Source organism: Accipiter gentilis, chromosome 30 (genome assembly GCF_929443795.1).
Source record: "Accipiter gentilis chromosome 30, bAccGen1.1, whole genome shotgun sequence".
NCBI classification, from domain to species: Eukaryota; Metazoa; Chordata; class Aves; order Accipitriformes; family Accipitridae; genus Astur; species Astur gentilis.
The window spans coordinates 21037383-21059561 of NC_064909.1; the positions used below are offsets into that span (position 1 = coordinate 21037383).

The 22179-nt window shown below is 50.6% G+C and overlaps 1 protein-coding gene across 1 annotated transcript in view; it reads left to right on the forward strand.

Moving 5' to 3' along the window:
• The first annotated feature begins 209 nt into the window (after positions 1-209).
• PPP2R5D (protein phosphatase 2 regulatory subunit B'delta) overlaps positions 210-22179 on the forward strand; it is a 31991-nt gene continuing 10021 nt past the window's right edge. The window contains exons 1-12 of the mRNA XM_049833390.1: positions 210-311; positions 1319-1411; positions 8170-8386; positions 10063-10262; positions 10651-10761; positions 12577-12669; positions 13178-13308; positions 13711-13770; positions 14465-14573; positions 15447-15500; positions 18278-18448; positions 20545-20672. Coding sequence (XP_049689347.1) covers positions 285-311; positions 1319-1411; positions 8170-8386; positions 10063-10262; positions 10651-10761; positions 12577-12669; positions 13178-13308; positions 13711-13770; positions 14465-14573; positions 15447-15500; positions 18278-18448; positions 20545-20672 — 1394 coding nt within the window. The 5' untranslated portion in view covers positions 210-284. The remainder of the gene's footprint in view (positions 312-1318; positions 1412-8169; positions 8387-10062; positions 10263-10650; positions 10762-12576; positions 12670-13177; positions 13309-13710; positions 13771-14464; positions 14574-15446; positions 15501-18277; positions 18449-20544; positions 20673-22179) is intronic.

Below are 22179 nucleotides of genomic sequence, written 5' to 3' on the forward strand. Positions count from 1 at the left end.
CGCCGCCGACCGGGGAACCTGGCGGTACTGCCCCGGAAGAGCCGCTCGGCCTTAGCCTGTCCCCGCCCCCCCCGGGGAGGCGTGCCCGGCGCCAGTCCGCGGTTTAACCAATGAAAAAAACCCTACTGCCCTGCGTCAGCGCCGCGCACCGCCGGCGGAAGCTGTTACTAGGCAGGTCGGTGCGGCTGGCCCAATGGGAACAAGGCGCTGCGGCCGGGCCCGGGCGCAGGCGGCGGCGGCGGCGGCGGCAGCGGGCGCGGAGCGGCTGGGGCCCGGCGCTCACCATGCCCTACAAGCTGAAAAAGGAGAAGGTGCGACGGGCGGTAACGGCGGAGGCGCCGGGATACCTCCCTTTCCCTTTCATACGATCCGGGAGCGATCCGGTGACCGGTCACCCGTTCCCGTCGCCCTCCCCGTCCGCGGCCCTTTCCTCGGCGCGGCCCTCGGGCGGGGGCGCGCGCGGGCGCGGGGGCGCGCGGGGCTGCGGCCGGCAGGGGGCGGGGGCGCGCGCGCCCGGGGCGGGGCGGGTGGTGCAGGAGGGCGGCGGGGGCGCGCGCGCGCGCCGGGCGGGGAAGTGGCCGGGGGGGGGGGGGGGGGGGACACGGACACGGACACACACGATCATCGCCGCCGGTACCGGTGTCTCCCCCCCCCCCCCCCCCACGCGTGAGCGGGGGCTGCGGCCCGTTCCCCGCACGTTCGGGCAGGCGGCAGGAGGTGGTGGGGGCTACGGGGCACGGCAGCCCCTTTCCCGCGATGCCCCCGGTGGGGGAGGTACGACCCCACCCGCGTCCCGGTCCCACCGCGGGGAGGTCGGGGACGGAGGCGGCTGTCGGTGCTCCGCGGCCCCGGTGCTGCCCGCAGGAGGGGTGGGGGGCCCGGATCCGCCTCTGCCGCCGCCCGGGGCTGGGCGGGCCCGGCCGTGGTCCCCGGGAGCGTCGGGATCGTGGGTGTCCCGTACCTGGTAGAGCCGGTGGGCAGCGGCGGGGCCGTGGGCCGGGGAAGGGTCGGGTGGGCACGGGGCCCTGTCACCCGGAGGTGCCCGGCTGGGGTTGAGCCTGCGGTGACCGGGATGGGACGTGCCAGCACCGCTCCTGCTTGGGCCCGTGTCCCCGCCACGGGTGACCGTTACCGGGGGAGTCGTTCCGGGTGCCCTTCCCGGGGGAAGAAAGGCTGGGAGTTCCCACCCGAAGCAGGGCTTTGCTGCAGGGGCGGAGGCGGGGTGGGTCTGTGGTGGTGCACGGCTGAACTCGGCAGAGAGGTGCTAAAATTCAGCACAAGGTGAAATTTTCTCTGAACGGCTTTTTCGTCATTTCAGGAGTCTCCGAAGTCTACCAAAAGCACCACAAAGCCTGGCGGCGGCGGCGGCAGCAGTAGCGGGAAGGATGGTGGGGCAGAGAATTCAGAAGAGGTAAGGCTTTCGTCTTGGATACAGCAGTGTGCGTGTGCGTGTCATCTTTGAGGACGAATAACATCTTTCATTCCAGCTACTTCAGGCTGCTCTGCCAGGTAGCATATGTCACCGGGATCTTAAGGAATCGGAGAAGACGGTGGCAAATACTAAAGTTAAGATGAAGTTAGTTCCCCCTGAAAGTTGGCCCAAAGAGAACAATGACTACAGAAGAGACAGGATGAGTCTCATACCCCACAACCCTGCAAAAAGGGATTTGGCACAAAGCTGACGGCGAGTGCTGCTCACAGAGGTGGGCAGAGCGTGGTAAAGTTGGTTGTAGAGAGGGAAGAGCCACAGTTATCAAGAAGGAGAAAGCCCAACAGACGGGAGCAGCTTCCTTGCTCCTGTCAGAGCAAAGCGCAATAAACTCTCCTGTCACCTTGTGTCGGAGTGGGAGAATAGTGAGAAGCAATAGAAGAGGAACGTGTTCTTCTGAGGCATTTCCTGGGGGAGTGAGATTAGGAAGTAATGGATAGGGCACCTGAAAAAACAGAGGTAAACTGCTAGAGATTAAATGGTTCTCCTTTGGTATAACAGCCTTGTTGCCGAGCACAACATTACTCACAAGAAGGCACAGTCTGTATTCCCAGCTGTGCAGAGTCTCTTTCACCCTCAATTTTGATGTGGCCAAGCTCGATGTGTTAGAATGGCCTCAGCAGAACGTGATGATACGATAAGCTGTGCTTAGAATTAGCAAAAATTTGGGTAAACTGGAACTTTTCTGGTAGACTTGAGTTTGGCACTCAAACAGCGTGGTTGTGGATTTTGAGACTTGGCTCAGGAGAGCGTTGTGCGCGTGTCCAAGAAAGCATGCATATGTGTGTGGTTTATTTTTTTTAATACTGCAATTTGGCAAACAAGCTGTGCCACTTCTGTGTCCGTAGAAGCCTGTGTGCTTGAGTCTTGTCTGGAACATGTTGCACTTGTAATTTGGTGGACTGGGGATAGGAGATATGTGAGGCTAATGAAGACTAGGAGGAAATCCGTAGTTCAGTGGGATGGTCATAGTCAAAATAATGTTATTTTAGTCTCCTTCAAAGCATAGATCTATGTTGCAGAGGCTCAGAAAATATCCCTACTACTAGCCACTCGGTTTCAGGGTCCAAGCCGTGCTCACGCCTAACCTGCCGTGTGGCCAGCGAGGAATGAGAAGCTGAGTTTGTTTGCCTCAGAGCAGGTAGCAGTTTTGTAGATCCTTTTTTTGTACCCCATCTTGGTCTTGGCCTCTGCCTGTGTTATTTTGTGTGTGCGGCTGAACACAGCTTGCTGGGAGAGCTGTCTGCTGACTGCAAGGAAGTGAGAGAACTCTCGCCTTGGCATCATGGGGTCAGGCTTACCTTTTATTTATTTGGCACTATTTGTCCGCTGAGTTCACAGCTCTGGGAAGAGGAAGGAAAGCCTGGGTCTTGCAACGCAAGGGTGATGGATAGCCATCAAAGCAGAGCGCTCTGTCCCCATCCAAAGCAGCAGTGGGCTGTGGTGCTGCTCTCCTGCTTACAAGTGGTTCACTAAAATAGGAAGAATAGCACAGGCTACAAGCTTCCTTCTGTGACCTGAAACGGCACATAATGTCTGGTTGTGCCTGGGTGCAGAAGAAACTTAGAAGGGATGCGTCTAACCTTCCCTCCCACAAAACATACCCAGCCACTTCCTCATACTCCAAACAAAATCCAGCCCTTCTTTAAGATGGAAGGCTGGGTCTCCTTTGATCATAGGAACAGAGAGCAGAGCAGAAAGGAGACATCTCTGCAGTGCGCAGTGCCACAGGTCTCTTCTCCCTTTCCCTGTTGAGTTTGCAGTGAAGTTTGTTCTCTCTTGGTGCTTTCCTGTCTCTGGACTGCTCTGCTGCAGAATGGAAGAAAGCTCTTTGCTTGATAAGAAGAAATGTACACCAGTTTGAATGCGATTTTCCTGCTCTTCAGGAAGCACAGAAAGGTATTTTGACTTTCCCATTGGGGACTGTGAGGAATTAGGTGACTTGTGCTGGGAGCGAGACTCCTTTGTGTCAAAAGCAGGAGGTGGTTTGACTCGTGGAACACCAGGAGTGGTATTGCCTGGTGGGGTTGATGGGCTGAGCCTAGCCTGGATGCCTCTGCTGCCATGGTGAGAGTTTTGTGCCTTGTAAATTCCTCCATGTAGTTATGGTTAGTTGGTTGCCTTTTCTAGGGTGAAAGTTGTGTGCGCCACAGACTTTTCTTTCTTCTTCGTATCTCAATAGATGCTTAATGGGCTTGCAGCAGGCAAGCAGCATTTGAGCAGCCCTCTTCCAGTATGCACTTTCCTCTCTCACACTATGTTCTAAGGAACAGGGGAGGACTCAGCCCTAATTTATCCTGGTACCAGAAAGTTGTGACTTGTTTTGCAGGCAAGTCGTCTGGCTGGTGGAATGAGTAAAGCTTGTTGAAGAGCAGCTCTGGTTTAACAGATCTGAGCAAGTGCAGCAGATGAGGACGTCCTGTGGGGACCTCTGTGGAGGGAGATGAAGAGGGTAGGAGTCAGTCCAGAAACCCTTAAGCATAGTGCTTTGTTCTCTGCAGCAAAGAAGCTTTTAGTGGAGCTGATCTGGAAGGGCAGATACGTTCAAAAGCAGATGCATCCCCACAAGGGAAGGCAAGTGTTTGAGTTCCCTTGTAAGTACAGGGGTAGCGCGGTGCTCTTTTAGATGCCCATCTTAGGGGGAAGCTGTCTGAGGTGAAGAGCTAGCAGAGCTTGGCCAGCCCCTGGCTTTGTGTGGGCAATTTGCTCCAGAAGAGGCAGGAACAGTGGAGGAAAACATGAGAGCAAGGAGTGGGAAATAAAAGGTTTGTTTAGTTCATTCCCTCTGGAACATGATAAAGATATGAATGGAGAGAATTTCTGCATGGCTATTTAAGGAGAAAAAAGAAATAATGTCAGAGACCAAGGCAGCATTGAATGACAGGATGAGAAAGAGTTACTCCTCCTGGCCAGAAAGACTGGGAGAGGCAGCTGGGTGGGGAAGAGAGTTAATGACCTGGAAGTGGGAGCAGGGATTAGCAGCAGCAGTAAAGAGGAGAGAGGAGTTGCTCTGCAGCCTCAAGGGCAGCTTGGAGCCTCGCTGATGAGATTTGCAGCGCTGGGAGAGGGTGCTCCTTTTCACTGAGCTGCTGTGTTAACGTGTTTTGCAGATATCTCCATGGGGCTTGTTACTGCAGTACCTGGAGTTCATTATTCAGAGACGGGCGTTACAGTGTGTTGATGTTACTTCTGAGGCAGAGAGCTTGATTTTAATAGGGAAGCTGTGTAACAGCAGACAAAGAGAGCAGGTACTGACTTGAGCGATGGGAAGGGAAGAGTCATCTGAGGAGGAGGAGCTGAGAGCAGATCTGGGCTGAGAAGCTTAGCAAGCGGGGGATGCTCAAGGGACCAGTGAGGCAGAAGGGCTTTCCAAGTGGCAATGCACCCAGCCACTGTAGGAGTGCCTGCAGAGGTGAGGTCATACATGGGTAGGAGAGCGGAGGAGAAGCCGGCACAGCTCAGGGTGGCTGAGGGAAAAGGGTCTCTGTGCCTGGGAGCCCAGGGTGAAGAGAAATGGCACAGAGCAAGCCCAGGGCCTGGGGCTCATTGACTTGTGCAGACAAGTTCCTAGCAAGGAGGTGGTGGGAACCAGTGGGGAGGAAGCGCTATGAAGCCAGGGAGCCTGTGCTTGGAGGGGGTTAGAACACGGTTGCAATCGGGGCTGGCCCGTTCTGTCGGCACGACTAGCCGCTCCTCCGCAGCAGGAAAAGTGGGGCTGCCGCACCGTGCTTGGGCAAACAGCTTTGTGCTCGTCTCCAGTTGCTTCAGCACGTGCAGCGTAACAGCCGCTGGCAAACAGTGTTTCCCAAGCAGCCAGCTTTGCTGTGGTGGTGTGAGCCCTGCCTGTCAGGATGGGGCTGAGCCTGATCAGGTAGATGTGTGCCTGCAGCCATGTAGGGGTCAGCTGGTGTTGGTGTCAGGGAAACAATCTGTGAGGCTGATACCTGTGCATTAAGAGAAAAGCTTTCAGTTTTAGCAGTCTGCTGTGTTTTCAGGGATGTAAATTTCAGAGAAGAAAGTGTTAGGAAACTTAAAACAAGTCTCTTCTGATTCATGTGGCCAGGGTAGGAGGTGTTGAAGGCAGAAGGACAGCAGGCCTGCCACAGGTAGCACCTCCTGAAAGCAACTATTCAGCTTGATGCCAGGAAGGCCATATAGAGGCAATCCATCCTAAAACCCTCCGAGCACTGCAGCGCAAGAGCGTATCTGACCTCCTCCATCATCGGATTTTCTCTAGCAAACTCAGTTGTGTGATTTTTTGCATGTGTATGCCTGTTTCCTAAATAACCAGTAGCTAAACCTAAAGCTGTGTTTTGTCTCTCTTCGTGCCAGCTGTTGAAGACTGTAGAAGCTGGTGGCAAGGACTTTTCCAGACCTCTGATGAAGGCAGAGTGGCTGCAGCCTGTTAGCATGCAGTACACACACCATGCTCAGAACATTTGCCCGTGGCATTTCTGGGTGGGTGGGGAGTGCACAGGCATGTCCTGTCAGCTAGGAGGACCCATCTGTCCTCCTCCCTCAGTGTTACCTGTGAGGCCACTAATGCATCTTTTGTTTCTCTGTACCGTCTTTTCTCCGAGGTGGCTCAGCCTTCAGGTTTTGCCCTTCTTCTCTGTTGAAGGAGACTGATGCAGAATAGAGGACTAGCGGTCCCAAAAGCATCTGGACAACATCTGAGTGGCTCACGCTGCCCTGATACCCAAATATTCAGGGTGAGGAATGAACTTCTCACTCCTGGAAGGTTGCCAGCAAGGATTCAGCCTTACTTAGCTGAGGAGAGACTACTGTTCAGGATAAGTGGCCTCCAATTTGTAGTCTGGGCCTGCTTTGTTTGGCAGGCACAGCTGTTTTCATCACAAGCTTATCTTGCTCCCTCCTCTCATTGTGGGACAATGCTGCTCCATGAAAGGAATCAGATCAAATCTAAACTGAAGAGAGTTCAAGTCTTGTCTCCCCACACCTTGGCTTGGAGCTGAGCTTGAAACAGAACCGCTTAAGATTTCCTTCAAGCAGAGTCACACCAGAATCAAAATACTTCTCATTTCTGCTGCAAAGTAATGGCTTGAAAAAACAATTGGTGTTTCGTGTTGGGCACTGTTTTTCACAGGGAATCTTTGCACTTGCTCTACGCATCCTAATCTGTAGAGCAGTGTCTCCTTGTAGGCAGCTTTCCCTGTTCCTACCTTGCTGCCTCCCTGGGTGCTGCGGGTACAGTAACTTGCTCTTGCACTGTGGTGCTGTGCTGCACCTCTTTGGAAACCATCAGGACTCAGTTCAGGGACTGTGCAGGGTAAGCTGCAGCTTAGCTGCTTCTCACAGGAAGAGACTGGCCATATCTGATTCAGAGGAGAGCTCTGATGAGCTTCTGCACTGCTGGTGCTTTCCCTCAAAATCCTGCTGGCTGGTGTTCTGGGGAGGTGCGTGTTTGTACTGCTATGCTGTATGTGGCAGCTGGGAGTTTATCGGGGAAGGAGGGGGTGACATCCAAGGATTTCACCCACCTCTGCTCCCCATCCATTGCGCTATCCCTGTTGCGTCCTAAACAGGTTCACCCTGCAGCTCCTTGGCTTCATGTGCCAGCAAGAAGGAGGTGGCAGAGCTGAGGAAGGGAGTGTTGCTGGGCTCACGCAGCAGAGCCAGAGTAGGCTGAGTGCTGTCTCCAGCTGAGCCCTCTGCTATAGGCTTGTTGGCAGGATGTTGCCCTCTTCCATATTAAGTTTTCCATGAGTTGGGTCAGCGTGGTGTTAAAGGGTTAGTTATTGAGCCATTATGGCCCAAGTGGGACTTGAACCAGCAGAGCTTCAGCAAGGTCAGAACAGAGCTGAGCTGAGCAAACACTGGCTTGAGTTTCTGGTCACTTGCTAAAAATAAGAAAGTGCCTCTGTAAGTGCTGTTTAACAAGCATGAAGTGGAGAGGAAGTCTGCTGGAGGAAAGTGCAGGCAAAGAGTTTGTGTGGCTAAAGGGGGTGATGTGGAAAAAAGCAAATTGACAGAAGTCTAGACAGCAGTGAGGCTGAGACGAGGCATAGATGGAGGGAGCAGCCCAGATGGGTTGGGAAAACCTGCAGCCTGGAACCTAAGGTTTGGGTATGGCCTGTGTGGTTTGTAGACTAGCAGCTCCTGGTCTATGGATGCAGTGATGATTTTAGTGGTCTTCACTATTGCTTTTCCAGGGATGTCATGTCTGCTCTGTACTATATGTTGTTTTGCTTTTTCCCAGGTGGTTCCCTGCACAAGGATAAGGAAGCAACTTGCTAGTTTTCAAAACATGTTTGCTGCGTTTGGTAGAGTGCTGTAATCAGAGCCAGCGGTACACTGATCTTTCTGTTTGGTTCACAGAAAGTTCTTATTTCTGCTTTTTTGTGTCAACAGACTCCTGTAACTTGTTGCAAGATGTGCCTTTGATTTCCTTATCCCTAGCACCCTCTGTGCCCAGAGGCTCTGGTTTCTCTCTGGTACCTCGCAGACATGAGTAAAACTGGTGTTCGCTTTGCAGGTATGCTGCAAATGCAACCAATGGGTCTAGAGCCCTGCAGAAGTGGGCGAGATGCACTGAATTGCAAGTGCAGCAGTGAAAAATGTGCCCAGTTTCTTCAGTCCAAGAAGATGCTGGTGGTATCTGATTGCTTGGGAGGCTTGTAGATAAAAACTTATGAGTCATTTTACTCTTTTCTCATCAGGCCCAGCAGCCACAGCAGCAGCCGCAGCAGCAGCCACAGCAGCAGCCGCAGACAACTTCAAACAAGCGGCCCAGTAACAGTGCTCCCCCACCAACCCAGCTGAATAAGATTAAGTACTCGGGGGGACCCCAGATTGTGAAGAAGGAGCGCCGGCATAGCTCTTCTCGCTTCAATCTGAGCAAAAACCGGGAACTGCAAAAGCTCCCAGCCCTTAAAGGTAAAGAAGCTGCGGGGTGGGGGTGACCTGTATGGCAAGCTGCGCCTTCCCCAGGCAGAGTGCAGTGGTGTAAGGGCTCTTCCCAAAGCGACCCTGGCAGTGTCCTGCTAACCTCCTGCCGGCAGTGTGGCAGGGATGGCTCTAGGAAAGGTGCTTGGTTTGGCAGCAGGTTGAGAACTGATGGATAGCCTAAAAGAAAAGGAGGATACTCAATACGAACTCTAGTACTTACTTTATCATTTGAACTGATTTAAGCTCTCATGCTTGTATGTACTTAGGATTGCCTCAGATTGTTCAGCAGGAAGTGCAGAGACCTTGGTGCAGACTGCTTTTGGTTCCTACAGCCACCTGTTCCTGGGAGAGGATCAGACCTCCTCCTCCTTGTGTTTCCATTGCAAATTATGGTAGTGCTATTGAACTTGTCCGCACTAGGGCAATTACCCAGCATTAGCAGTTAGTCTACATAATGGTACAATTAAATATGACTTAAGTGCGGACAAGGAGAAAGCATTTTCAGCAGTCACTCAGCCAGACCCGTTGCTGACATTGCTCACAGAAACAGGCAGCCCTTTTAGGAAGGCTGACTGCCTTGCAGCTCAGCAGCCGTTCTGAGGTTGCCTGATTGGCCTTAGCAGTGCCTAGTTTCCAGTGGCTTATATCAAATAGATATAATATAAAAAAGAGAATGCTGTTAATATAGGGTCTCTGCTACCTTCGCCTCTCTCTTCTAGGCTGCTCTCTGGGAGGAGGGTTAGCCTACGCTGTGCTCTGCCCAGCTCCCTTTGTGACTGTGGGGTGCAGGGTGTGGGTGTCACTGGTCTGTGATGGGAGCTAGTGTCATGATTTAACCCAGCCAGCAACTAAGGACCATGCAGCCACTCACTCCCCCAGCCCCCCAGTGGGATGGGGGAGAGGATTGGGGAAAAAAATTAAAACTCCTGGGTTGAGATAAGAACGGTTTAGTAGAACAAAAAGGAAGAAATTAATAATAATAAAAAGACAATAATAATAAAAAAAGAATTGGATTATACAAAACAGTTGCTCACCACTTGCTGACCGATGTTCAGCAGCGATCCCTTCCCACCCAACTCCCCCCAGTTTATACACTGGGCATGACATCCGTGGTATGGAATACCCTGTCAGCCAGTTGGGGTCAGCTGTCCTGGCTGTGTCCCCTCCCAACTCCTTGTGCCCCTCCAGCCTTCTTGCTGGCTGGGCATAAGAAGCTGAAAAATCCTTGACTTAGTCTAAACACTCCTTAGCAACAACTGAAAACAGCAGTGTGTTATCAACATTCTTCTCATACTGAACCCAAAACATAGCACTATACCAGTTACTAGGAAGAAAATTATCTCTATCCCAGCTAAAACCAGGACAGCTAGTTAAGTGAGTTCCTTTTCCAGTGTACCTTGTACTGGAAAGGGATCAATGCTTATCAGATCAGACACCACTACTGTATTTGAAATTGCCTTATGGAGTAGTTGCTCCAGAGGCCTTGCAATCCCTCTGCCTGCACTGTCCCATCTCCATAGCAGGGATAACACTGCCTCTCCCTCTTCCCCCACCAGTTCAAGGGGGACTGTGGCAGGGCTGGCAGGGGGAACACAGGACAGGGAGCAAACCAGAAAGATGTTTTGCCTGTCTCCAAGGACAGATATCCCTACTTTCTCTGACAGATGCTCCTCCACACGAACGAGAAGAGCTTTTCATCCAGAAGCTGCGGCAGTGCTGCGTGCTTTTTGACTTCATCTCTGACCCTCTCAGTGACCTGAAGTTCAAGGAGGTGAAGCGAGCAGGTCTCAACGAGATGGTGGAATACATCACACACAACCGAGATGTTGTCACTGAGGCCATCTATCCTGAAGCTGTTATCATGGTAGGGCATGGGGCCAGTACGTGCTTTTGTGCCCAAAAAACAGGGACTGTTCAGAAGCCTGGGTGGGAGGAGGGGTTAGGGATTGTCAGAGAGGAGTGTGACCCCAGTCCTACCTATTCCTTTTTTCCTGCTTACCCACAGAAAGAGAAGGAGGTGGGGGCAGTGACAGTGCCTGGCATAGGAAGAGGTGGAAGTTCTTGTCTCTGGCAGAGACTGCACTTATGGAGTTCATATGCAGATTGTAACCCTGCAGCCTCTAGGGAGGGATCTGTTTGTGGGCACAGCTGTAGCAAACCACAATGTGTTGCTCTGCAGTGAAGGATTTGCTATGGGGAGGACCATCATGAGGTGTAGGGATGTCATTCATACACCTTTTCACTCACTTCAGTTTTCAGTGAACCTCTTCCGGACACTCCCACCATCATCCAATCCCACAGGAGCGGAGTTTGACCCTGAGGAAGATGAGCCTACATTAGAGGCTGCCTGGCCGCATCTTCAGGTGAGAAGGAGGAGGAGGAGGATATAGACCCGGTGAATTTATCTGCAGGATGTTGAGAGTCCACGTAGACAGGCTGGAGCCTGCCAGCCCTGCTGCTGGCTGCTTCCCGAGCCTCCGAGGGTTGCTGGTGTGGGGACTGGGAGAGACCAGACCTGCCATCCATGGGTTAGAGGTGTCTTGTAGGCAATGCAGGCAGCAGGGATGTCCTGGAAACACACTGCTGGCTGTGTGCAACATTCACCTGCAGATGGCTGTAGTCCCACATGGCCCTGAGGTAGTCTGGGAGCAAACACTTTACTGGGAGTGAGGGAGTTGTGCCATATTGCCTATGTAAGAAGCAATTCCCAGCAGTGTTAATGTCCCTCCCGAAGGCTCAAGAGCTTGCATCCTCTGGGCTTTAGCAGCGTTGGAGGCAGCACCTCTGTCTGCTTCAGCGTTCCTCTCCTTGCTCAGCTCCCTGGGAGACACATGGAGGAAGAGGACCGCTTGTTGCCAAAGCAAAGCCTGTGCTGGCACCTGCTAACATGTCTCCTGTATGCTGGATGTAATTCAGTTACATTAACTGGGACCAAATGTTTGACCAGAAAAGACAGGGAACTGGAGGGGAGGAAGAGGGGGAAGGGAGACAAGGATCTTTTCATTAGGTTGTGTCCCCTGGGAAAAAGACTTTAAGACAAACTAGGTGAAAAGGGTTATGAAAGCAACAGTGAGCGTGGTATAGCAGAGCTCAGCAGTGCAAGTCAGGAGGTAAGCTTGTGGAGGTCTCCCCAGGCACTTGCACAGGGATGTGTTGTCAAGCAGACAAAGGCAGAACAAGAGCCAGGCACTGCAGAATGAAGCAGAAAATACAGAGAGGAAATAAGGTGCAGTTCTGCAGCAGCGGTTAATCACTTCTCACTGCTGCAGTTGACATAGGGATGTGAGTGTTGATAGAAATGGCGTGTCCTCAGCACCAGAGTGCTGTGAATGCCAGGAAGCATTTGTTTCTCAGAGTTAAGTCAGCAGCAGCCAGCATGGATTTGTGGCGAGTGTGTGCTGAGTTTTTTGGTCATCACCTCAGTTTTTTCTATGCTGCTGTCCTTGGCAGCTGGGCCCTACCTGTGGCTGGGTGGCCCCATAGGTCCTTCAGCTCCAGAGTCAGACCTTTGGGATGCAGCGCTCTTGTTTGGCCTGCTGGTCCCTCAGAAGCGCTAGGCAGGGTCAGCCCTGGAATGGACTCCTCCCTCTAGGAGGACAGCAGGACCAGATGTTGCTGTTTCAGCACTGTCAGCCTTCTTAAAGCAAGCTACCCTTTGTTGTCTGAGTGGAACACAGCATGCAGCTCGCATGGCTTAGCAGGGCCAAGCCAACCTGGAGTCAGTCCCCAGGAGGCAGAGGACATAACGTGTTTCCCTAGGGTCCGTTTCATTTCTCTGCTTTTCTGTTCTTCCTTGGTGTGTCAAGGGCTTCCAATGAAGCGTGAGCCTTTGCCATCTCTTCTGGATGTTTCTATTCTCTGTAGAGATGTGGGCTGAAGGTGGGAGAAGAGTTTCCCAGGCCTAGTGTCTTCATCTGAGTAGGTGACTTGTCTTTGGTGGGACCTGAAGTTGATGAGATCTCATGTAGACTTAGGCAGTTATATACCACTGGCCCCCTGTCCATCAGAGCAAGGGCAGCTAAGTTGATCCCACAAGGTCCTGTGTTTTCTGTTCTCCCCTTCAGGCTTCACAGCCTTTCCCCAAATCCTTAAGGAGAAGTAAAACATTTAAAATCTGAAGTAAACACTGATGAGAGGACAGGGGGGATTTCTAAGTGATCTCTCCTTCTCCCCTATAGCTGGTGTACGAGTTCTTCCTCCGGTTCCTGGAATCGCCTGACTTTCAACCAAACGTAGCCAAGAAATACATTGACCAGAAGTTTGTACTATCTGTAAGTAATCGTTGTCCCTGCCACTGTGCACCACCTTTATGAAGGACAGGCAGCAGATTTTGGTCAAGGTGTTATGCAAACTATCCAGCTTTGTCAGCAGGTGCTTGATGATGTGGGTTTTCTTTTTTCCTTTGTCTAGTCTTGAATGAACAGCCAGAATTCTCTGTGCAGGGCAAGAGGGTGTGTGAGCTGTAGTCCCTGGAATTCATCGTTCGTTGTACAGTTGGAGAGGGGCACTGGGAGCCTTGCAGGGGAAATCCGGGGACACACAGCTTTGTAGAGCATGCAGGCCATCGCTGTGCTTCCAAAGATGAAAGAAGTGCTGATGGTTCCAGCTTGTGACTAGGAGGCTGCATGTTTCAGGGAAGCAACCACTGTGCTCAGGGTGCTGAAGGCATCACTCAGCTGGAAGAGCCTCTTTTGCCGAGCAGGAGTAGTGCCCAGTGTTGCTGGTAGCTTTGTCCAGACAGGTGGTATGCAGACACTGACTGAATTTCTCTCCCCACAGCTGCTGGATCTCTTTGACAGTGAAGACCCCAGAGAACGAGACTTCCTAAAGACTATTCTGCACAGGATCTATGGGAAGTTCCTAGGTCTGCGAGCATATGTGAGGCGGCAGATCAACAATATATTTTACAGGTGAGATGTTTCTTAGTGCCAGTGGCCTAGTGAGTGAATGGGACAATCTAGTGAGATAAAATTGGGGCACTGAGCTATGATTCTCTCTGATCCAGACTGTGATTAGCTAAGTGACTCAGTTATGTCACACTACTTTGGTAGGTATAGCATTCATCTGTGCTTAAGAGCAGTGAGGGTGTGATAGCACTGTCTTCAGCGTACATAGCAAATGTTGGGACCTGTGAGCTTTAGCTGATCTGGGGGCCATGAACTTATTTGCTTCTCTCTCTTACACCTTGCCCTGTCATCTTGGAGTTCTGTTATTTGCTAGGAAGCTCCCTGTCTCCAGTGTTTTTCCTTTCTTTTGCTTATCAAACTGTATGCAGCATTGGCGATGACCTCTCATTCTTCTCTTCCCTTTAGATTCATCTATGAAACAGAGCACCACAATGGGATTGCAGAGCTGCTGGAGATCCTGGGAAGGTAAGAGCACTTTTGGAAGTCCCAGAGGGCCCATAGTGAATGAGACCTCCCAGCCCAGTGTGCTGTGTGAGCTGGTAGTGATTCCTTCAGCAGTTCTTGCAGGAGCCACCTCTTCCCAGAGGATCTCAGTCTGACAAAGCACACAGTGAAAATACTCTCCAGCCTGCCAATGAATGCAGTGGTAGCCTTCTCCTCCCCAGATTTTGTCTCCTGTTCTTTTGAGTTTGAGTCCAGTCACACTGTCTTGCCTCAGCAGGCAGTAAAAGAGAAGAGTTCTTCACAGCCCTGAGAAGCCTAAGCAGTGGGCAGCCTACTCTGTGGCTTCAAATACCCTTCTGTTTGCAGCCCTCTCTTGTGCTGCCATCCTCCTGTTCTATTAAGTACAAGCCTCGAGGACTAGGCTGCCTCTGTGATGGCCTTCCCCAGATGTTCAGCTTTAGTGTGTGTGGGCTCAGCCTAGCACATGACAGAGCAGAGCCTAGGTCCCATCAGAGGCGTTTCCCTGCCGTGCCTGCTGAGGAAACACTCTCGCTGAGCTTGGTATGCAGGTTGGGCCCCAGTGACCACACTTGCTCTGGCAGGTGCTTTCTCAAGTGACTAATGAGATGTAGGGCAAGCCACTGATGCTTTTGGGGTGAGAGATACTGTATTTCTGCTGGGTGAAGGTGTTAACGAGACTCTTGTTTCTTCTCAGCATAATCAATGGGTTTGCTCTGCCTCTGAAGGAAGAGCACAAGATGTTCCTCATCAGAGTCTTGTTACCGCTGCACAAGGTGAAGTCTCTCAGTGTCTATCACCCGCAGGTGAGAAGTGCTTCAAGTTCCCAGGGCAGAATGTGATTCTTGCAAAAGCTGTTGTTCAGGCTTGCTTATAGCTATTCACCGGGCTCCATTACTGTGTGGTAGAAAGTTCTTGCTGTGAGATGTTTTGGGCTCTGCACTAGTCTCTTACTGTGGTGGTTTGTCCCAGCCTTGTGGTGCCTGGGCCTGTGTGTCTACGTGTGTGCTTTTTGCCACTGACTGATAGGAGGGTATCTTGCCATTTCCTGCTGACTTAATGCTGCGGCCTGCTCTGCCTTTCTGTGCTGGAAGTTTGTGAAATATTGGGGCCCTGATGAAACCAGAGGTAAAATTCTGAGCTGCAGTCATCAGCCTGTGCATGTGGTGTGTCAGCTGTTAGTCACTGCTGAGATATGCAGAGAAATCAATGTGCTGGGCTGCTAGGCTGGTACAGAGATTAATTTCTTGCAATTCAGAATACATCATAGAAGAGCAGAGAAGATCAGGACTCAGGCTAGGAAGTGAAAAAGTATGGGTACTGAGTAGTGATGTCTGTTCTCCCACCCTTGTTTTTATGGGGCAGGGCTTTGTGATGGGTTTGTTCCTTCCCATGTGTGCAGCTGTGCTTGCATTTCAATGTATTAGCTGTGGACTGCTCTAGGTGGCTCAAGTTTTATCCTTTATGCTGCACAAATGTCCTGAGCTCAGCCGTTGCCTGCTTGGCCTTAGAGCCTTCACTTGCTGTCAGAAGAACTGGATTTGTTTGGAGCTGCAACTGTCTGCTCAGCACACACACTGTGGATGGCATAATGTGACTTCCAGCCTAGGGGGGTGGTGGCACTCTAATCTCGGGTACACTTGAGGAAGCTCTAATCTTGCCATGTTTTTCTCCTACAGTTGGCGTACTGTGTTGTACAGTTCTTGGAGAAAGACAGCAGCTTGACAGAGCCAGTGAGTAACCTTGCTTAACCTCTGTGTGTCAGTCAAATCCCAAAAAGCTTCATGGCTTCCTTAGAGTACAGCACGGGTGAAAAAAGGCTAAAAAGGCTGGGAGTCAACTGGATTGTTTACTGGGTTTGCCTGGTACCCTGTGGGCAGAAGGGGCTATGCTGCTCATGTGCAAGCCTTTAGCATTCTCTCCTGAAACCTTCAGGAAGGTGGGCTATAGTCTTCCTTTGTGCTTCAGATCTTGGTGTAGCAGGAGGAACACTATACTAAGCTGTCCTTTCAGGGCAGAGCTTTCAGCTAGTGGCAGATGCTGCGGAGTCGAAACACATGGCCATCTGATATCTGATGGAACCAGTATGAGCTCATGGGGATTCTGAAATAGTAAGAGTTCACTCCAGACTGCCAGAGTTGGCTGAAAAACTGTAGGGGTGAGGTTAGGAACCTGGGATGCAAAGGTCTACTTAGGCAAGCCACTGTTCCTTGATGAAAGTATTCTCCTTCCTGCTCTAGCATCAGTTTGCTGCCTCCATAGTAAGTCACATTGTAGACACATTTGCCTTCAGGGTGCAGTGCTGGGAAACAGCAGGTTCTAAAATGTGTGAGCAGTGTAGATGGGGACCTCACATATTCCAGTTACTGGCTGCGCAGACCTGCGGTGTTAACCCGGCTATATGCTGGCTTGGCAGAAGGTGCAAGCAGGAGACAAGTGTTTCTCCACCCACTGCAGGCCAGGAAATATCTTTTACAGAGCTGAGCTTCACAGCCTCAAAACAGCAGATGGCCAAAGAACGCATGCTTGTGTCACTGTAGCAGGGAGCACCAGAAAGTGTGAGCACTTTAATGAGTAACGCTAGCGGAGGTCGTTCTGTTCTCTGGCTGAAATGTGTGCATTCGTGGTGAGCCTGACTGTGCTTGGTGGAAGCTGGTCAGCTGTTGTCAGCTTTCTGGATCCTCAGCATTGACACCAGCAGTGCTGAAGCAGACCTCCCAGCTTTTCCTTTAAATATGGGTCCTCTGCTTCCTGTGTTCCCAAAAGCCTGCTCTGAAACAAACTGCATAAAGTAGCTTCCTGATCACGCTGAGTACTTCCCGTGGCTGACATCCAGCCCAACAGCCTCCTGCCAAAGCACTTACTGTAGAGTGAGGGAAAAGAGAGAAATCTGTCAATATTTCCAGGATTCATTTTGCAGCTTATTCAAATAGTAAAGCTTCATAGCTCATCACTGCTTCCTGGGTAATGGGTTAATGGCCCCTGGGTTAGAGACCTGGTTTGGTGCTTGTGGAAAGCAGTGGCATGACCCAATTTCATTACCTTCAGTGGGTGTTGCATTGGGTCTCAACGAGACATACCAAGGCCATATTGCCACAGGTTGTGTCCTATTGAAGCATCCTGCTTGTGAAGGTTTCGAATCGCCTCCTGAGATGACTGGGGTTATTGAAGTCTTCAAGAACTACAGGGCTTGTGCATCAGCAAGGTTCTGAATGCACAAGGAGATGTTGGCACCAGTGCTGGAAGGAGGCCAGATCACTCACTAGGTCCACACTTGCTTAGGGTGGGCCTCCCAGAAGCTTGCTCAGCAAGGCTTAGTGTGGTAGCTCTTGCATTAACAGCAGCCTGAATGACTGCCAGGTGAGCAAGGCCTTAGATGTGCTCAGTAATAGCAAAGACAGACTTGACACACCTCGCACCGCCTTAGCTGTAGGAGAAATTATGTCTGAGTCACTGAAGCTAACTCTTGCCTGAATGGCAGACCTGAGTAATGACAAACACTGGGGATACCAAACTGTTGGCTTCTCAAGCCTTGATTTGGTGGAAACATAATGCTCAGATGTTTCAAATCTTGCTGTTGCATTGCCCACTACTGTGAACTTCTTCTCACCTGCTGGCTTTAGGATCGGGTTGCTGAAGTACACAGAGTTTGAAAGAGCAACTCCTACTGCCGGTTGTGTGTGAATCTAGTGCCCACAGAGTTAGCATTTCTGTAAATGCCGTACCGATATCTCCAACAGACTGAAGGTCTGCAGGATCTTGGATCCTGCCTTTGACTGTGTCTAGAAGCAGATGGGTAGGGAAGGAAGCAATATTAAAAATAAATAAATAAAATCAAGTGGGATATAGCGCTTCCCCTCCTATATTCTTCCAGTATCTTGTAAGCAATAGTACACTGAGCCAGAATTTGCATCTGCATTGTCATATTTAATTATCAGCATTTGGTGTAACTTCCATAAATGTGTCTGGAGTCTGTTTGGACTTTGAGTCTCCACAAGCAAGAATGAGCTCCGTAATCCAATTACCTTTCTGTGAAATGGTACTTCCTTTTCCTTGTCGCAAACCCGTCCATTGCATTTTTTTATCGGGTGCTCCCTAGTGTTCAAGCTCTGCAATGTGTTGAATAATGATTCTTCAGTGACCTTCTCCATAGCATTTCCAATTTTATTAGTTGATCTTCTATGGTTGCTCTGCACCATCTGCCAGACGCTGCCTGCTCAGAAGGCGCTGAGCCTTCTGTGTTAAGCTGTGTTTGAGGAAAAAAGTTGTTCTAAGCTTTATGCTTGCAGTACAGAACCATAGCAGCCTGGGCAGCGCTGCTGTCTTGCATGTAACTTGGCAGAGTTTGGATTTTTCTCTTCTTTCTTTCCCGGTAACCCACCCTGACTTTCTAAGAAAGTCTTCTGTTACTGCCTCCCCTCTGCAGTTGTGACCAGACCCTTAAAAATGTATTTCACAGGTGGTGTTAACTTTCAGCCTCTAACACTGTCTCTCTACTCTCCCTACTTAGGTGATTGTGGGCTTGCTGAAGTTCTGGCCGAAAACTCACAGTCCCAAAGAGGTGATGTTTCTAAATGAGCTGGAGGAGATCCTGGACGTGATTGAGCCATCTGAGTTTGTGAAAGTTATGGAGCCCTTGTTCAGGCAGTTGGCCAAGTGTGTCTCCAGCCCACACTTCCAGGTGGGTTGCAGCTCAGGGAGGGGATGGGGCACTGGCTTGTAATCTGCTTGCCTTGTGAGGATGACACAACAGCTTTTGGGCTTGTCTTTGTGGATCAGTGGCACGTGGAGGTGTGACCAGGGTGAGTATTGGGGAGACATGTGGTGAAAGGCGGTAAGAATTCTCGCCACAACCACAGAGCGACCTCATCCAAAGAGAAAACAAAGCGGATCGGTGGAGCCCATCCTGCTGCACTGTGGTATTCAGCACCATGTATTGCAGCAGGCTGGAGCTGGAGCAGAGGTGCTCTGCCACCTCCTGTTTTGGCTAGCAAACATAGAGGCGATCCATCCAGTGTCACCCTGTTGCAGTAAAATCATGCTGGCTGCAGTGCTGGAGGAAGGCCAACCAAAGGGACAGTGTGCAGAGAAGATGCTTTGTACTGTTCTGGTGTAGGTGGTAAAACGTGAGGTATATTGAAAAAGTGCTAGAGTCTGCTTCTTCCTTGTTCCCACTGAAGGGAATGTGGCTGTAGTACCAGGCAAAAACAATCTCTGTGGCTGGTAGTCTTAAGGTTGAAGGGTGGTAGGACCTGCTAGTAGCTCCTAGCAGGTGTTCTTGGCTCACTGGTTTAGCTTGCCATGAACAGTGCCCGAGGAAGAAGGTAGCTTGCTGCTGAAACGTGTGGCTGACCCAGGTATGGGTGGCGTGTTAAATAGTGACATAGCCCTCCCCCAGAGTGAGTGTGACTGCACAGTGAGGAATACTGGCTTCAGTCCAGCTCTTGGTATGGAGATGTACAAAGTCGTGTTTACAAGCCAAAAATAAGGTCAGCCGAGGTCATGTGTGTATGTAAAAGATCACTGTTTCCTGGAAAGGACTGGGGGGGCCTGATGGAAACCAGCTGGACATGGATTACTGGTGTGGTGATGGGAACCAAAGGACTGACATGACCTTTGGGCGTGGAAGGAGCTACCATAGGGAACTAAGGAGCTTGAATAAAGTAGGGTAAAGGCTGGAGAAGAGACATCCTGTACTTGATAGCAGCCTTCATCTGCTGCCAACTCTTTGAAAAACAAGACTGAAAAACCTGGAGAAGGTGCAAACACTTTACAGCCTAACAAAATTAACCCCAAAGGTGTCCCTTACAGTCAGGCTGAACAGTCTCTGTGCCTGCAACTTGTCTGAGAGCAAAAATAGGAATTGACTTCTTGGTAAGGCTGAACACCTTGGTGGGGGAGAGTTTTCTCTGAGTGGATTGTGTGTTAATCTAGCAGACAAAGGCTTAACAAGGTCTAATAGCTAGAAACCAAAGCTAGGTAAGTGAACACGAGGTGAGTTTCACTTCGTTTACTCATGTGGAACAATATGTTAAGGGGATATAGTGAGTTCTCCATCGTCTGAAATATAAGACAGACTGGATGTCTCTCTTCCTAGGTTTTTAAGCCGTTCTCAAGCTAGTGCTAAATGCAGAAATTAGCCTGGTGATCTGCATTGCCTAGATTTGCAGTTAAATATGAAGAATTGTGGTTGAATCTATCACTATGTGGAAACTTGTTAGACTTGTTTTTCTTGTTAGAGCAGGATGGATGCCCCAAGATTTTCCATATTTTCATCCTTACTAAATCAGGGGGATGAATTGTGGGCCTGGTGACTGAAGCATGCTCCAAAGCCCAGAGAGACTCTGTTGTGGGGAAGGCCAGGGAGGAGTGGGAGGACTGGAGCTTTACAGAGGACAGTCTGAGGAAATGAAGGAGGCTTGGAGCTAGTCTGAGCTGGGACCTGGAGTGGATGACATTACTGTCCTCAACTGTTGTGTAAAGGGTGTTGGAGTCATTGGTATATCAATGGTAGGCTTGCCTAGTCGAGAATGTGAGGTTTTCCCCAGGAAAGTGAGAAGTGTCTGACAGAGGCTAAGGGAAAGAAGGCTGGGTAGCACGGATGAATGGCCTTGTGGAGGTTGGCGAAGGTCAGCCCTGCTGCCCATGCTGTGGGGAAGCATTTGCTCCTCGGCTGGGTGGTGGCAAGCTCTGGCCTCAGCACTGCACAGTTTCCCTGTGCACCACAGGGATTACTGGAAGGAGCCTCTTCAAGGATGGCTTTCTCTCCCACTGCAGGTGGCAGAGCGAGCCCTGTACTATTGGAACAACGAATATATCATGAGCCTGATCAGCGATAACGCAGCCAAAATTCTCCCGATCATGTTTCCAGCACTCTACAAGAACTCCAAGAGTCACTGGAACAAGTAGGTCTTTCCACATGGCCTGGCACTTGCTGTTCATGCAGGATTGCTTAACCTACTAGCAGTCTTGGGGCATGCTGCTACATGCAACGACGCATGGCACTTGGTGACACCAGGTGCTGAGCCACAGGGGTTGTTAGTAGTATCAGCATGGAAAAGTGCCACAGCAGACCACAGCGGCCTGCTTTTGCAAGGGGTCAGACACCTGCAATGACCCACCTTGTGGCCTTTGAGTCTACCCAGAGTTTGATACCTGCATGTCACTAACACTGCTGGTCTCTTGGAGGTCTGCGGTAGGTTTTCCAGCCGACTTCTGGCTGCTTGTTAACTAATGATCACACATATGCTGAACGTGACCAGAGACCTTGGCTAATGCGGTGCCTGACTCCTTGAATACAGAAAGAATGGAGAAAGCAGAACTAACTGGGCAGATGTCCCATGTCAAGTGATTGCCCTCCGTGTCTGGTTCCCCAATACTAGTCTGTTTTATGGTTATCCCATCAACTTCCTTTCTTCCAACTGCTTCTTCAGTTGATTCCTTACCCGGTTAATTCAAGTTGTAAAATGCATTTCCTTTTTAATGAATTAGCTAAAATTACTCAGCCCACAGCCAAGATCCTAAAATCTTCCAGCAAAATAATTAATTCTAGGGAGGCTGCGTGAGTCCAGGGCTTAGGACTATACTGTGGTAGCAAAGACAGGGTTGTGAGGTGGAACTTGTTTGCAGAGAGCTCCCCACTAGTCTGCTGTTTGACTGCTTCCTTCTCTTTATTGTATTGGGAAGCACGAACTTGAGCCACCAGTCAAGGGTGCTCTAAAGACTGGGGTGGACACAGCCACACAGACATGAACACCCACAAACACCCAGATACGCACACATGCGCCAACAGGCACATGCATGTGCAGACGGGCATGTACGTGCATGCACACACACATACGATGTGTGTGCGCATATGCACATGTGCGTGCAGACAGATGCGCACAGACACGCTTTCACTCGGTGTTACTGCCCCTCCTGATCAGAGTTCAGAAAAGGACTTTATGTTCTTGTCTGAAATCCTTCAGCAGTTCTTTTTCCTTAGTGCACCCGTCAAGATTCACATTTCTGCTGTTTCTGTCTTTTCTTCTTGTCTCTTTCCCAGTGGTATGGCAGAAGTCCTGAAGGTGTTTTCCTCTTATTTCTCCTTGTCTTTGTTTTAGCAGTAGCTACTTCATCTCAGGGCAGGTTGAGTACCTCAGATTCTCCCCTTTCTTCCCATAGCTCGTCTACTCCAGCACTTTGTCAGACAGCCTGCGTAAGTCCAGCAGGGCTGTAGCTCTCTCTCTTATTCCATCTGTACAGCTGGTGAGGCACAGAGCTCAATCTACTGAGTCTCTTATCTTTTGCCTCTGGGTCAGGTATTTCAGAGACAGCGTCAATACTTGTATTTATTCCCTGGGAGAGTCCTTGGCCCAGAGAGCACTCACATACAGTGCAACCTATCCATAAATTTCTGACATGAAGTCAGCT